This window comes from Triturus cristatus, chromosome 3_1, assembly GCF_964204655.1.
Source record: "Triturus cristatus chromosome 3_1, aTriCri1.1, whole genome shotgun sequence".
In the NCBI taxonomy this organism is placed as follows: domain Eukaryota; kingdom Metazoa; phylum Chordata; class Amphibia; order Caudata; family Salamandridae; genus Triturus; species Triturus cristatus.
The window spans coordinates 752,188,388-752,205,823 of record NC_140583.1 but is presented as its reverse complement, the minus strand read 5'-3'; the positions used below and the strand labels follow the sequence as shown (position 1 = coordinate 752,205,823).

Genomic DNA, 17,436 nt, shown 5'->3' with positions numbered 1-17,436 from the left:
TGTCTTTATCTGGCTCAATACATTTTAACTTTTGGGTTGGTATTATTTTACAATTATACTAATGGCCAGACAAGTACAAGAGTTCAATTTTGATATTTATAGTCATGAAGCCCTAGTGATTCATTCTGGCTGCAGTGACAGTGATCTTATGCCTTTCCTCCTCCTTTGTCTGCAGTGTAGCACTGAAGCTGTGACAAATCTACCAGTGAGACAGTGCTGTTGAGTACAAGCTAGTTTTTAGGATGAGTCAGGAAGTTCTATGTTGAGAGCTAGTCATTACTTCCCATGACAGCCCGACTGACAAATCAAGAAGCCCAGAGATTGATTATCGTAGGATTGTCCTACATGGATGATGATATACTGCATGTCATCCACGTAGGACAATACTTTCCACCCACAAAATCTGATGATATTCTACTGAGGCCTAAAATTCACATTAAAAAAAGCAGTGGGGACAGAAAAGATCTCAGTAGGATGTCCAGGGAGAACAAGGTACTATCCTATCATAAATTGTAATCTCAGGTTCTAGGGGGTCAAGTCCATCCTAGTTCTCCAAGAAAGTGCCAGTTGTTTTAGTACAATTTTCTCAAGGACTTGCAGGGATTTGACAGCATGGCTGTTATCAGCCATTTCTCTAGATACAACCATTGCTTTAAAGGGGGTGCCATTGAAACAATCATTGAAGGGGCGAATGAACTGACGCCGCTTGGGTCATGTAAAAATGTGCTCACCAAGCACACTCCCTGCATTACTACTTAATGGCTCCGCCACTGAGTTCATGTCAATATGGCAGAAATCGAAGGCAGAGAGTTCTGCCAGATCGCAGCAGACATCCTCCACATTCACAGAGAGAAGGAAAAGGTGGCCTGTTTACTACAACATTTCATTGGGATCTACTGGCTAATAAAAATACACCAGGCATTTACCAGTCCAGCACAGATGACTTTCACCTCTTCAGGAGAGACTAGGATTGAGTCCAATATGGCACCAGCTCTATGGATGGCTCTATGTGCTAACTGTTCAAGAAAGAAAGACTCAGTCTCCTAGAGAATCTCTCTGGCCCTGAGTAAAAAACCACCACATGCATCATTTCAAATATTGAGATGTGATATCCATGAAGAAACTGAGGACCGCGGCTGGTGCTCTTGGCAGTGGATCTAGCACAACGATAGTGAAAGAAGGTAGCTCGGCTCGTCCACATGCTTCCAGAGCCAAGCCTTGGCTCTGCTCTGGGTTGGCTCTTCCTGTTTATTTGGTGGCTCACCTATCTCTGCCGATGCACATAGTCTGAAAACTGCAAAGTGTGGTGGGGCCAGATCATGATCTATGTGTCACCTTCAAGTAACAGGTTTGAATCGTGGGTGGAGCAGCTAAGACTTCCATCTTTTCAAGGTTGATGAAATAAGTAGTGGCAACTGATATTACTTACACGCCTTTGGCAACAGGTTTTGTGAGATGGTGTGTACAATACAAGGAGTAACTTTGTGCAAGTCATTCTAGCTCATCCCAAGTGTGTGTATTACACTATATTTCAAAATGTCAGTGATTTTATTGCAGTGAACATTGAGACTAATATTGGAGAAATTATTGCAGAATAAAATTCAGGTATTAAAATGGGTGACGTTTATCCTTAAACACAGTGTGTAATGGGGGCACAGAAGACAATTGGGCTTGCTGCATTTTGGACTACGTAAACCAAAAACAGCGTTCGCTCAATAGCAAACGGGACACCCGTGACCTGATGGAGACTCCTCCCCCAGCCATACCCCCCCCCCCGGGAGAAAAGTCGGGGGGAAGCCCAATGACACTACAGGGCCGCCCTCTTGAGTGGCCCCCTGCGGTGGCCTTGGGTAGCCGCAAACTTTTGGTTTATATAATAGAGATGAATTTCAACATTCCTTCGTACCCACGGCTCCCAGATTATTCGGTCGGGCGCACAAGGGAGTGGGACAAGAGCCTCAGATCTATCACTAACTTATGTCAGGTTAAAACCTGTTGTCTCATTCCTCCCTAAGTGACTGGTGTCTCCTTTTCGCCGTGCAGATCAGCAGACAGTGCATCTCAGGCTGCATGTGCCCTGATGGTATGGCACTGAACGGAAGTGGTGGATGCGTTCCCATAGAGCAGTGTCCTTGTATCCACAATGGCGTGACTTACCAACCCGGGGACCAGATTCAAGTCAGCTGCAACACGTGGTAAGAAAAAAATATTGCATAATACTCAGCCAATAGGCCTGCATAAAGTTAATATAAAAGGGGAAGCTTAATGCAGCTACTCGTGTAATCTGTTATTGACAGTATTTTGTGTGACCTGAAAGTTCCCAGGAAAACTATCATCACTTTCTAGGATATAAAAAGGGTGTCAATTCCATCTACTTAGAAGACATCGAAAGTAAGTCATCTCTCCAGTGCTTCATTTGTAAAGAAAATAAACGCCAGGGCCTTGTCAAGAAGGCCACCTCAGCTTGCACCACTCATTGCACCAGTCAACACAGTCATCACAGTACCTGAACAACTACTAATCATCACACTGCTAAAGTGTGAAAATTCGGACAGTTCAAGGTCTCCCAAAGCTATTAGAATAGCTTGGGCGGTGGATACTGGTTGTTTTTAATATATATTTAATTAATCAAACAACTGTTTTTCTGCTTATCTCTAAATCACACAAACAGCACCATCATGTGGCTGCTGTCATAAGAGCTGGTGTTGACAATTAAGTGCCGGTGCCGAGCATCAAAAACCACAGGTTCAAATTAAGCACTGCAGCTCTCCGAGATAAGCTCTTGCTGCCTAATAATTTTGAGAACGACTTTGAAATACTCAAGGTGAAATTTCGGTCATCAACAAACGAAAGCACTAATCATAACAACCCACTCCTCACAACTTCACCCTTGTGAGATACAGCCCCAACTCTTGAAGCATAAAATACCCACATAACCTCTCAGATGATTCCAAAATAAATTTCAAACATAACCTACACAAGCAACTCCCAGAAAGACAAATTGCCGATACCCACTACAGAGCCAATAATAGCTCTCTGAAAACTGACTTTATCTTCCATTCCAAAAGCCACACAAAATGTAGAAACATTTTTCTTCTCCACCTTTATACCTCAAAAGCAACAAAAATTCCATATGAAACTAAACTCACATCCATCCAGTCCCAAAGCTTTAGTGGAGAGGTCTCTATTTTTATCTACAGACAGGCAAAATACTAATCCAAGCAACAGATCAGCACCTCACCATCTTTGAGTGACACCTCTCGCCACTTCTTGCCTCATTAACTCTTGCTGGTCCTACTCCCAACCCTCCCCCCTACCTATCCCCCTTACTAATCAACCTTCTAGCCACTATACTCCTGGATTCCTCAGCCACTCAAGCCACCGCTCCCTCTTCTCCTTTCACACGCTGTAGTCTAGTAAGCATCAGTCAAATCCCCATTGCTCCCACCCTTTCACTCGATCACACCGCAACACATCCCCTAGACGTGCTCACCGGTCATGATAGCGCCAGCTCAACTTCTAGTCCTTACAACACTAAGCCCCCCTCAAACACAACACTGACTCCGCACACTGAATCCACCCAATCCAAATAAACCCTCCTTTCCACCCACCTTGAAGACACTGCCCTTCCCTCCTTTGAGGATCTTCTGTCCACCTCAGTCTTGGGACCCTCCGGTTGGCCATTCACTCACAGAATAGATAGCATCCTTGATTCTCTCACCTTGCGCCTGAGCTGCATTGAACAAAAACTTGACTCTTTAGCCAAAGTAGTTTCTCATGTAAAAAATGATTGCATGTTCCAAACCAAGGCAACACACTACTCCACCCGAGAATAGAGAAAGGGTCTCCCCAAAAAAGAACTTCAAGAAACAACCAACACCCCTGCCATACATGCATCCCCTTGAGCTGATGTTCCCACAGACCCTCTCCCCCAGACTTTCAAACCCCTCTCCCCAATGGAAACTGAATCACTTAGTGAATCCCACAGCACAAAAACACCGCCTGCTGACCCTTAACCCCTCTCCAGAATCCCTGTAATACTGGGTGAAAATGGATTCCTTTGAGCTCACACACCACCTAGACCACCTGGTCAATACATCACCATCGAGACAATACCCTCCATAAATAATAGTCCTCGCTCACTATCCTGTATGTTCTTTAAATGCAGATCAGCAGTGAGGCAGGCCACCGATCTAGCTGAAACTGTACTTGAAGAAGGAATCAACATTGCATTTCTAACCGAAACCTGGTTCAACGAACACCCTATCCTGTTTCTAGATTTGCTAACTCTGCCTGGCTATTCTATCATCAGACGAGACAGACCAGGCCGAACAGGGGGTGGTCTAGTGATCATCCACAGCTTAACAGACTAGAACCTACAAATCTTTCGACCTTCAAATACTTCGAAGTCGTACTCACAGCAAAAGCCACCACTCCCATGTACAACATACCATATATCACCCCCCTGGTGATCACACAATCTTCACTGAAGAACTAACTGACCCTCTTACATAGCACTCCCTAACTGACACCAATGGCATTTTTCTATGTGACTTCAATCTGTACTGGAATAATGCTGAAGATGCCACAGTCCATAACTTAACCCCTTCAGCGCTGCGCGGATTCCCCCGCGGTGCTGAAGGGTTCGAGCGCGGGCGGGGCCATGACGGAATGGTTCCGTCATGAGCACAGCTCAACCGATGCTCATGACGGAACCGTTCCGTCATGAGCATCGAAGGGGTTAAGGAACTTTCTTGATATCAACAACCTCAAGCAATTTTGCATCAAACCGACCCACAGACTCTACACTTGCCAACATAATTTCCAATAATGAGCCTGTCTCCCTCCAATCCATCAAGCCCACTGATTGGTCCAACCACTATCTCATACTGTTCAATCTCAGTGCCCATCCCATACTCCAACCTTCCCCTGCCAAAAAACCCATGCACTGGGAAAGGAACATCAAGCACATCCTCTTAATGGAACTGGAATCCAGGATCTGCTCCCAACTACACTCTCAACCTCTCCTTCACACTGTTGACGGCCATTCCACCCACTATAACTGTGCTATTACAGATGCGCTCAACCAAATTGCACTGCTTAAACTTAAGCACTCTAGAAAAATTCAATCAAGAACCTGGTTCAACTCTGAGAGGAGACAACTTAGACACACCGAAAGGCTCTGGAGCCAAAACCCCTCACTGGCTCACCCAGCACGCCTCAGATCCAAATGGCTATCCTACAAGAAACACATCTTTAGAGAAAAAGCCACCTGCTTTTGCAATCAACTGGATCAAACATGGAACCGACCTAGGGAGCTCTTTAACATAATTACACATCAAACCACCTACATCTCCGAACCTGATACACCAGTCACCGTTGAACGCTTTGAAGAAGTAGATAACTACCTCACTAAAAAAGTTGCGAAGATTGAATATTCTCTTTTCCACGATACTGACATCTCTGCCCACCTGCATCATTGACTCCTGGGTCAGCACTGAAACCTCCCCCCAAGGACTTAACCAATGACTAGCATGACCTAAATGAACCCAAATAATCATGATTGCCTACAACTGAAAAACAGTGCTCTGTGGACAGACTTCAAACTCATCACTGAAAGCGAAGTCTTCAAAATTATCACAAACTTGAAGCCCACATCCCACACCTCCGATCCACTGCCCTGCACCATGATAAAGAACCTCAACCACATCAACTCCCTTTTTTTATACCAAAAACATGAACGCCTCTTTTTCATCAGGCTGTGTTCCTGAATCCCTCCAACTAGCAGGACTGGACTCAGAATACAAACTGGCCCTGGCAATTGAGTCGGACTGGCCGCGGGGGGAAGGAGGGGTGGGGGTGCGGGTGCGTGGAAAACACGGTAGCTCCTTTTGCTATAGGGGGCAGATATTGCAGCTTTGCTGCAAAACCGGCCCCAGGTAACAAAAATGGTCCCCAAGGGGTCCAAACTGGCCCCCACCCTGGAAGCCCACTGAGAAAACACCCAGTGCTCTCTAAGGCCAATCCGGCCCTGCCAACTAGGTCACGTCACACTCATTCTCAAAAAAACAGGTGCAGACCCTAACGACCTGAAAAACCTTGACCTATTACCAACCTTTCCTTACTTGCCAAAACGCTGGAAAAGTATGTCCTTCTTCAGCTCAACCAACACATAGAGGAATTGAACTGCCACAACACTTTCCAATCAGGATTCAGGAAAGGATGTAGCTCTGAAACCACCATGCTCAATATTTTTGATGACATCCACAGATACTTTGATGAAGGTGATGCCTACCTCCCAATCCTATTTGACTTGTCTACGGCATTCGATACAGTAAACCATCCAGGTTTACTTGAAGGTCTCAAAAACCACGCAGGTGTCAATGGAACAGTCCTGAGATGGGTCACGTCCTATGTGCAACATCGCTGTCAGCAAATTAAAATCTACAGCTGTATCTTCAAACCTACTCCAGTAACACAAGGCATACCCCAAGACTCTATCCTCTCCCCAGCCCTTTTTGCCCTCTTTATTGAACCCCTCACCATCATTTTGAACCAAGCAAGAGGCAAATATCACATTTACTCCAATGACTCTACTACAAAATAAAATTGCCCTGTGACTTCCAACATCTAAACACCACACTACTTAAGAAACAAGCATGGCTAAAAACCAACAACTTTAAACTGAACAGAATTAATACTCTTCCTCCCCAAAAACAATCCCTTACCTATCCAAGAATGGATCAAGAATATTGACATGCTTAGCTGATCTCTTTCTCACTCCTAGGCATCACTCTGAACAATAACATGTTGATGAAGGAGCACTTTAACAACTCAGTTAAAGGAGCACTCTGCCCACTCAAACACCTGCAAAAAATAAAACAGTTTATCCCTCCAGACAATCTTAAAACAGTAGTGCAATCTCTTATAATTTCAAAACTTGACTATGGCAATGCCCTCATGACAGGAACTCCAAAATGTCACCTTGTGCCCCTCACATCAGTTCTCAACGCGGCTGCCAGACTCCTCACAGGAATCAAAAGATTTGATCACAACCAAAATCTCGAGAGCAGATAGAGTCCGGGCACTGAGAAGCTCCAACGCTCTTCTCATCCCTTCTAACGTAAAGAAGAAATCATCCCAGGCGTGCTACTCCTCAGGAAGTGCTCCTAAGATCTGGAACTCGCTTCCCAAGAATCTTCACTGCAATCACTCTTTTCCATCCTTCAAACGAAAACTTAAACTTTTATTTATCAACAACTACTTCAACACAAACACAAGCTGCTCAGTCAGCATTTCCCTCATTGACTGCTTTCTTCAAGAGGGCTACCTAACCCTTTCAATCTCCATTATTGTCCCGAATGCCATTCCTCAATGCGTCCTTGTATTATACTGTTGTCACTTTATAGCCCCCTAATGATGTATTGCTCTTTTCTTTGAGTTTTATGTTCCTCTCATCTTAATCTTGTAAAAGTATTCATATAACATGTAAAGAGCTCTGATTCCCTCTGGTCAAGCCAGCGCTATATAAAACTCAAAAATACATAAATTAAAACATTTCAGATCTGGAAACTATACTGCACTGTCATCAACAAATGAAAGCGCTAACTGTAACAACGAAGACAGCACCAGTTGATATAAAGTAATAGGAACAGTTTCCTATGCATAGTATGCAATCGTTTACTTGAAGGGCCAATCAGGCATGTGAAGGCATACAGGGTTAGTTGGTAATTTTCAGCCACACATGGCTCATTGTAAGATACATAATAGAAGTGTATAAGGATGATCCCCCTATCAAGAAAATGGTGCTTCAAGTCCATAGAGGCTGTCACCCTGGGTTATTCTGTTTTGCTTGCAATAATGTGTGTGACATCTTATATATCCTTCAGATTTTGGAGTTAAATTAACAAGACTTACTATTGCATTTGGTGACTGTCCTTGTCCAACACCTTCCTCCTTGGTCTTGCACTGCCGGCCTCGTCTGTGCTAAGCACTCATTATGGTCCACCCCATGCAGAAGGTCTCAGGCATTGTTGCTGGGACTTTGTGTGTTGTAGTTGAAATGGCACATTTTTAAGGATAGTGTTATATGCCACACATCTAATAGCTCCCTTCCTTCCTTGATTGCATTCCTCTCTGGGTGTTCACACTTTGGGGCTCATTTATAAGAAAGTTAAGCAGTGCAGCACACCAAGTCACCTTGCTTCGCTGCACTGCATGACAGTGAAAGGGCAGCAATGTACCATACTTAAGGAAATACAGCACATTCCTGTCCTTTCCCATGCGCTGGCACCCTTTTGGTGGCATAACACCAAAGTAGGCGCCCTTGCACCATGGGGCAAGGGTATCTGTGTTGGATTCATGATTGTTTCTGTGCAGGAAGGGGCACCTTCCTGCGCAAAAACAATCCTTCAAGGCATATTTCTCTTTCTATGTGTGCTGCCGAATGCAGCACACATAGAATGAGGAAAGAATGAGGAGAAATTTAGATATTTCTCCTTGTTATGCCTTGCCTTGGAAGGCATAACCTTTTGGCCCATTCTCTGGTTTACCAGTCGGTGAATCCAGAAATGCACCAAAAAACATGGAAGTTGCATGGGAACACCCACGCAATGTGCTTGGAATGCGTTCCCAGGGCAGAGTAAGACAACGCAGTGATTTGTGCTGTGTTGCGTTACACCAGATTTATTGAAGCCACCGAGGGCCACGCAACGTGGCTTTGCGTGGCATCATAAATCTTACTTGAGGTTTGCGTCGTGTATGTACCACGTTGCGTCGTGAAAATGCTACACAATCATCCTGCGCACATAGACAGAAATGGTGTTTTGCACCTTCTATGTATGCAGCACACATAGAAAGAGCAAACAAGCATTTGCAATGCAATTGGTCTCACCTTTGAGACCTTCTATGTATTTGGATATGCAGCACATAGCCTGGGTGCTGTAACATCTATTGTTCTTTAACATGGAGGGAAAGTAAGCACCAAACTGAGTGACACGCAAGGTATGGGAACACATGGAGAGAAATATTACCTTTCAGTGGAAAATAGTATAGCCCAAATCTCTGTTTTTAATTTAAAATCAGGGCCTTTGGTGGTCATACCACTGAAAATACAAGATTTGAAAAAATTATTATTGTCAACAGGTGCTCGTGGAAGACAATTTCTATGGACTGGAATTTAGAGAATGCTAAAGTGATTCTGGTAAGTTAAATAGAGGCAGTTGCCAGAAAAATTAAAAAAAGAAAGCCCCTCAGCAGAAAGCAATTCTGGTATTTTACTGACCTCTACTTGTCGTTTTCCATCAAGACAGTTAAATAGAGGCAGATGAACAAGCAGAAAGCAATTCTGGTATTTTACTGACCACTACTGGTCGTTTTCTATCAAGACAGTTAAATAGTAGCAGTTGAACAGGGATTTAACTAATTTCGGTATAATTTTATTAATTGAATTTCATGCTATTTTTCTGAATTGGTTTGAGATTTTTCTTGTGTTGTATTTTAACTTTATTACTGTTTGTGCGCTGCATAAATACTTTACACAGTGCCTCTAAGGTAAGCCTTCATGATTTGTGCCAAGCTACCAAAGGGTTAAGCAATTGGTAATTTAGTGACTTTTGTGGATCACCCTGTCCTGGATTGTGGTTGTTGCCTGAGTTGCACTTTAACCCCCCACAATCAGTTAGCCAATTTCTGACACAGAGATAATATATTCCATGTAGAAAAGTATAACTGAAGTCTAGATGTCTTCCATCCTTTTCTTGTGTTCAAAAAGTTGTGTACTGTTCAAGCTTGAGTGGAGAAAGTACCATCCTCAGATACCTTTGTGCCTTCTCCTTTTTCTTGCTGTCTTCTGGTGTCTTTTTTTTTTAGTTGTCATCATTTAATCCTCCTCTTATTTTGGTAACAGAAGAGCAGGTGAATGTCTTTTGATCTTGGAGGTCTAAGGTTTTTAGGGTATAGTAGAGACCAAAGCAATGGTGTCTCAAGCTCTGTAAGTTTTAGGTTTAAATTTGCCCTCTGTCTATTTTTTTCTCAGTGGCGCTTGCATGTGTAGCTTTGAGGAATGCTTTAGTCTGGAATTATAATTTCATCATAGGTGTAGCAGTAGCTATTTTCAGTGCCATAAACAAGGTGGTCCTTTTTCAGCTCTTGGCTTGGTGTGGCTTGGTTGGGAAAAAAAGGCTTTTCTTTGAAAACTCCAACCTCTTCTTGTTTACAGCAGTGGCTCTTATCCGTTTGACTTATGTAGACCCTTATTTAGTCTATTTGACTCCAGAGACCCCCAGTAAATAATTACTGGAATCTGGGGACCCCAACTGAGTCATTACTGGAAGGCAGGGGCCCTGGCTTGAGCAGTTTTGAATATTTTAAACTGCAATGCAATCCACTAAAATACAGAAACAAGCATTGATCAAACAAATACCGAAATTATGAAATATTTTCTTTAACTCACGGACAAATATAAGAAAAAAAATCACAATTTAAATTTTAAGAGGAAGGTTGGATGCATTTGCACTGGTCCCACAAGTCAATCTGAGGATACCAACATCATTTTCGACCTCCACTTTCAAATTATTTCAGATTTACATAGTTTCCAAATTGTTAATTTTTTTCTTTATTTATATTCAATTTATTACTCTGATAGTAATATTTAATTTTCCAAGCGGTCGCAGACCCCCTAAGTAGTCGTCGTGGACCTCCTGGGGTGCCCATACCATAGGTAAAGAATCGCTTCTCTGTATTATTTGGCTTTGGCTGCCTCCTCTTTGATGTCTAACACTGAGGCCTTGTCAGAAGATATGCACTGAGATCGGTTTACGTTTTCTACTAGCAGGTACCCAGACTCGCATTGATCTCTGTGTATACTCTGGTTACACAATAATGGCTTATGCATCTATCTGTACTTGGACATGTACCCTGGTTTACACAGTAATTACTTACATTGCTTACACATGCATATTTACTTGCTGTGACTGCTGGGGCAAAATTTAGAAAAGTGTTACGTCATTTGAAGGCAACTAAGCTTGTGGAAACAAAATGCTCGTACAAACTGATAAACATTCCCATACAACTTTAATGGTTCCGATTTCCCCAAAAAGTTACCATTTGCAAATGTTGCTGTCCTGTCTACTGCCATTGGCTGCCCACTGATCCATTAGACGGGCTTCAGGGAGCGAAAAAACAATGCAAAGTTGGTGCTTACCAGTGAGGCATTTAGAGCTCTGGTCGGCTTCTTACAGGGATCTCTTTACACATACACCCATTGACAACAAAATAAAACATTTGTAAACATCAAATAGTACTTTTCCCAGCCAACCACTCAAGGGAAGAAGTGTGCAAAGCAAGTGAATCTAAAAATATTCCTGCTACAAATTTATTTTTTATCGACCTTTGATACGTAACATGGCTGAATAACAGCAGGAGCATAAAATGCTAGGACTATTATGTAATTCAGAATTGAAAGCAATACTTCTTGCCCGCATCAGAGTAGACCTCGGTGTTGATTTTTTTTAGCTGGTGTGGTGCTCATGTTGAACTTTGTGTTCTGCAATGCCATCACATGCTTGCTTCCTTCCTTGCTTTCCATCCTTGCCTCGCGCAACCGCTGCATAGCGGAGGATAGGTCACCCAGATCTATGTGCGCGCTGATGTCCACGCGCTTACTCCTCCACAGGAAATACTTGAAATAGTAAATGATTGAAGGGTGTGTACATATGCTACAAATAGCAACAATATGCTCGGGCCAAAGTGCCAACAAAGGCTGCAGTGCACACACCGGCCCTGGTGCACGAAGGCATGCTGAGACTTCCGCTCACGCCTACCACGTTCAACCCCACTCCAACCGTCAGGATTTTAAAAAACCTGCATTTACTGAATACAAAAGCATTCCTGTTATTTCAGAGTGTAAAAACATTGTTGTGCAAAAGTGTTCTGAGCCTGTTTTAGTGCTCGTCGCTGCATTGGGTACAGCACAGTTTAGCGTTCTGCTGGCAGTGCCTGGCATTCCTTAAGTAAAAAGACATTCCTCTACCTGATTTATAGAAAGATAAGCAAGTTCAAGTTTCAAAAGCTTTATTCGACAGCATGTCATAAAAGCAAATACATCCTAACAATTCCATAAATACTAAGGTAAAATAGCTTAAAAATACATTAAATCATTATGCTGGCGGATAACATCAGATAAAAACATCATCAATGGATAAAAGATCTTAAAAGATCAAACATTGAATAAAATTAATAGACATTTCGTGGTGGCAAAACACTCATTGATCAGCTTCAGTGGATTTCAAAGCACGAAGGCGTAATATCCAAGCCCACCCCAGAAATTTAGCAACAGCGATTACCAAACAGGGGGTGCAATCAGATTCTAAAATTCTTAAAGCTTCCTTGTAGCTACGTGTTCCCAAATTTAGGCATACTGACTTTATCCATCTACGGCGGGGGGCAGTGTATAGCGGACACACAAACAACAAATGACCAGCATCCTCAATCAAGTCTAAACAGTGGTGGCATTTATCATCCTTGGAGATTGACCATTTGTGGGTAAAAGCTTTTACAGGGAGAGACCCGATTCTGAACTGGAAATACAGTTTCCTGTCCATGGGCCTCTCTATGATATCCCAATATGCCTCGTAAGATGGTAAAAATTTAATATCAAAGAAACGGCCAGTCAAGTTAGAGCCTTGGCCAGCACGAGAGGCAGATGTCAGGGTCATATCCCAATACAATTTCTTGAGGATTGACTTTGATGGAATACTTGAACTGTTTATATCATTCCATAAATACCCTAGCTCCAGTTTTATAAGCAAGTTCTTAATTTCTTTAAGCCAAGTGATGGAATGAAAACAATCAGCCCTAATTATGTCCTTCAGGGCACTAGCATAATGTTCAAGTTCCGGCGTTGTCATGATCCGCCGCCAATACAGAAGTGGACGTAATTGTGCCAGATCCTCAATTTTTTTCCTCCCTAGATCGTATTTTAATGGGATCATTGGGGTACTTTGGGGAACACCTGTTAGGCTGCGTAGGAACTTATTTTCAGCCAGCCGTAAGCCACTTAGATTTGCAAACCCCCATAGCTCCGAACCATACAGCGATGCACTAATAACTTTCATATTATAGATTTCCAAGGCAGGCCTAGTCAATGAAGATCTGTGCTTGGAAATAATTGCACCTGCAAGCTGGTGGAATTTTAAGACAGTCATGTCAATGTGATTTGACCATTTCATATTATGCTGAAGCGATATTCCTAAATATGTAAAAGCCTCAACCTGCTCCAATGGAATACCATTATATTTTATTACTCCTCTAAAATTTTGTCGTTGGTTTAGACACATAAATTTAGTTTTAGAGGTATTTATCTCGAGACCCCGGTCCTGACAAAATTCAGCGAATATGTTTAACGCTTTCTGCAATCCGCTTGGGGTTCGTGAAACCAACAACGTGTCGTCCGCGAACATGAGAACAGGCACTCTGGATCCTGCCAGAATAGGGGCATCAGTAGGGGAGCTGCCAAGGTAATCGACTATCCCATTTATGTATAAAGAAAACAATGTCGGTGCCAGGACGCATCCCTGCCGAACACCACGTTCAACGGGAAATGGGTCCGTCACCTCCCCCTGGCTTCCCCATCTAATTTGTGCATAATTTTTCTGATGTAGGCGGACGAGTAAGGTTAGTAATTCCGGGGCCATACCTGCTTGGGCGAGAACCTTCCAAAGTTTAGAGCGAGGCACCAGGTCGAAGGCTGATCGCAGGTCAATAAAGACTGCATAAAGGGTCCCTTTGGACAACTTCACGTTCCTCCAGTAAAGAGCTAGGAAGTAAAAAACTTGGTCAATAGAGCTGGTGCAAGGTCTAAACCCGGCTTGGTATGGTGACAAGATGTTATTATCCTCAACCCAAGATTGGAGTTTATTTTGTACCAACCGACCTATTAGTTTTTGTGCTGAGTCTATAAGACTAATAGGTCTATAATTACTTGGGAGTGATTTGTCACCCTTTTTATGAACCGGGATTATTTCTGCCCCTTTTCATGAAGAAGGAATGGGTGCACCCATGGCCACTGAGTTAGCTAGCCATTGAAAGTATTGGCACCAAGATAATCTATCAGTTAAAAACACATCCGCAGGTATCCCATCCATTCCAGGTGCACGGCCCGCTGTTATACTATCCAAAGCTAGGTTAACCTCTTTAATTGAAAACACCTGTGTTTGGAAATAAACAGTGGGAGGAAGTGGTTGCTCTTCTGCGGATGGGACAGAAGCATACTGTGGTTTAAAAAAATCAACCCATTGGTTTTTTGCCACGTGGTTTTGTGGGGAGGGTGCAGAGCCACCTCTGCCCCACTTTAATGTGGCCCAAAATCGTTTTTGGTCTTTAGCCAAGCATGCGTGTTTCAAATCCTGCCACTGGTTCTCATCCCAGTCCTTCTTAGCTGTTACCTGAACTTGCCTATAAAGCTTCCTGGCTGATCTCACATCTTCCGCTACTCCTGATCTCAGAGCAACACTCAAGTTCTTACGGGCTATTTTACAGGATTTGTTAAACCATCCCTCTTCAGGTGGACAACCCTTGATGATTTTTCCACTACTAGGGGGTTTCATAAAAAACCCTTGCAGTTTAGTGAAAAAAATGTTATGGGCCTCGAGCATAACTAGATGGAAGTCGGAGTTAGTTGATTTAGGGCCTAGATTGGCCACCTCACAAATGATAGTTTTCTTGAGGTCATCCAAGATTTCCACCTTCTCGATGAATCTATCCCATTTGACATGTCGCATATTGTTTGATGTGACGATATCCAGAGTTACTTTCCCCCCCTCAGTTTTAGATTCTCTAGGGGTATTTGGTAGATGTAACTCTAGACACAAGGGATTATGATCACTTTCATCCCGTGTAATTACGGACATGTCATTCAGGCTGCTCCAAACTCTAATATCCACCAGGAAGTAATCGATTCGACTAGCAGACCTTCCGTTATCAAATGTGCTTGCACCCTGCCGATCTGATTTAGTGCGCCCATTAGCAGCTCTAAGCCCTCTTTCTAAACAAAGGGCTTTGAGTTGGATGGCTGCAGCGGACCATCTCTTGACTGGGGGAAGGTCCAACTGGGGAATACCCCACCTATTGTCCTCTTCAATAGCAAGGAATTGGTCCTCCGGACCAAGAGGCTCAAAGGTTGTATTAAAATCTCCTCCAACAATTTTTATCATTTCAGGGGGAAGCACTGCAAGCTGGTGGTCCAAGACATTTATCACATCTGACGAAGTACCCCCAACCATCCCTCGAGCATAAATATTAAAAATAGCCATACTCTTATTGTTGGGCCAATTTAGGATTAAAGACAAAATATCTAGCGATGGGAGATTGAGTTGGGTGATTTTACAACATAGTGACTGACGTACCCATATTATCAAGCCACCAAGTGGTCGGCCTTTAGCTTTTTTAGTGGCAGGTATACAAAAGTTAAGGAATCCAGGGCGAAAAACTGGGGCCACAGACCAAGATTCTTGAAATAAAATAATATCAAATTGATCCACAAAACTACTCCATACACCGGAATGCAGCTTGTTATTTATACCTGCAATATTCCAGGATAAAATAACCAGCCCCAGATCAGTTGCAGGAGGATAGAAAGGGTGTTTGATCAATGGTCCTATGGTCTCACCAGTTTCCCTGTCCTGGCAATCACTAGCGGGACTTAAGATATCTGATGCGACATTTACCAATGAATCAAATGCTACGGAATCAAGTAAATTATTGGTCAGTGGATCCTGTATCTCACCTGTTATCTTACCCAGACAATCAATAGTAGCACTTAGATTAGCTGGTAAAGCACTTTCCAATGGATCGAATGCTAAACACATCCCACCAAGATTATTTAAGGATTTAGACCCCAATGGGTCAATGACATCAGTCTGAATTCTTTGATAATTCCCTAATGTCTCAGTAACTCTAAAGCTAGCAAAAGGAATGGGGTCTGCCACAGTTACGGCCAACCCTATATCCGTATTCACCACATTAGTTCTATCTTTGAGTCAATCGCAATCATTTAAGCCCGACAACACCTCAAACCTATTCTCCAGGTTAATGTTCCAATTGCTGGTGGAGACGCTCCTACCCCCTTTACTTGGAGACGGTGTCCACCCTGATCTTGGTAATCCTTTGTGAATGCCTCGATTTCTCATATAATAAAAATATTTGAGGGTTAACGGGATGATGACACCTTGTCTTCGTTGCGGGGGGTTTATATTGGCCAAGATATCTGGGAGGACATCAGGATTGGAAAAATTTAAAACCACACAATCCCCTTTACATTTTTTCGGGTGATGCCCTAGCCATTGGACCCTTCTTGCCATAATAATTTCCCTGGCTAGTTTCTGCTTACCCCAAGGAGACATCTTCATGTTATTCACCAGCCAATACAAAGATTTACTGATCAGAGAAGATGTAGTTTCCGATTTGTCAGTAGTCAAAGCAGGAACATTGGCAAGAACCAATGTAAGAGGTTCTGCCTGGGAAATACATTGAAATTGGTTATTTGCCACTGTTAGTGCCTTAGGGGTATCTGTGCTTGCCTTCGGGAGATTTTTATTAGTTCCAGGTGGCTGGATTGGGATGTTCGCTTTCACATTCCCTATTATTCTTTGCCCTCCATTCGGAGGTACCCCATTTAAGATACGTACATTTGGGGATATAGGTATAGTTCTAGCGACTTCATCCACAGGTCTGTTTATTATGGCGTTCAACCTAGCTATCTCTGCCATAAGATGATCAATTTTGGCTACCAATGGGGTTATAATACCTCCTATTTTAGTATCGATCATGTCTCTGATCTTTTCAGAGAGCTCAGTATCAGGATTTATGTTGGAGACTGACCCTGATGCATCTTCTTTGCTAATACTTTTATTCACAATAGTAGCCCTTTTCCTCCCTGTACGAGACCCATTACTTTTAAACTGGGACTTTCTGCATGCTCTAACTAACCTACTTCTCAAGGGAAGAGCGGGCGACTGCGAATCAGCTTCTGTAGCCGCCTCATCTATATCTAATACAGTTTCTAGTGGCGATTTAGGAGCTAAAGGCGGACAAGAATCAGGTATGTCACTATCTACACTTATTAGATCTAGGGACATACTACTTGTTGCCTGTAAAGGAGAAACCAACGGTAAACCAGACAAAGGAATCAGTGGTGGAGAGCTAGGAGAACATGTTAGCCCCAATGAAGTCCTCCTATCGTTGTTAATTTTACTGACAATCTGGACCAGATAATTGTCCATAGTGTTAGTCATTGTAGAGTTCCTTGCTTTCGACATTGTATCCATATGTGGCGGCTATCTGCAGATAAATCTGGAAGTGGTAACCCTAAACAATAGATGTGTTCATCAGTAACAGTACCTGTTTTGTGGCAGTCCCAAAAAGGTAGCTCAGTGTCAC

General features: G+C 43.0%; 1 protein-coding gene across 1 annotated transcript in view; it reads left to right on the top strand.

Annotated features, from left to right (window-relative positions):
- The window catches only part of LOC146860919 (mucin-5B-like), a 223,886-nt gene that overhangs the window by 129,444 nt on the left and 77,006 nt on the right, over window positions 1-17,436 (top strand). Inside the window, exon 19 of the mRNA XM_085646187.1 lies at window positions 2,044-2,195. Coding sequence (XP_085502313.1) covers window positions 2,044-2,195 — 152 coding nt within the window. The remainder of the gene's footprint in view (window positions 1-2,043; window positions 2,196-17,436) is intronic.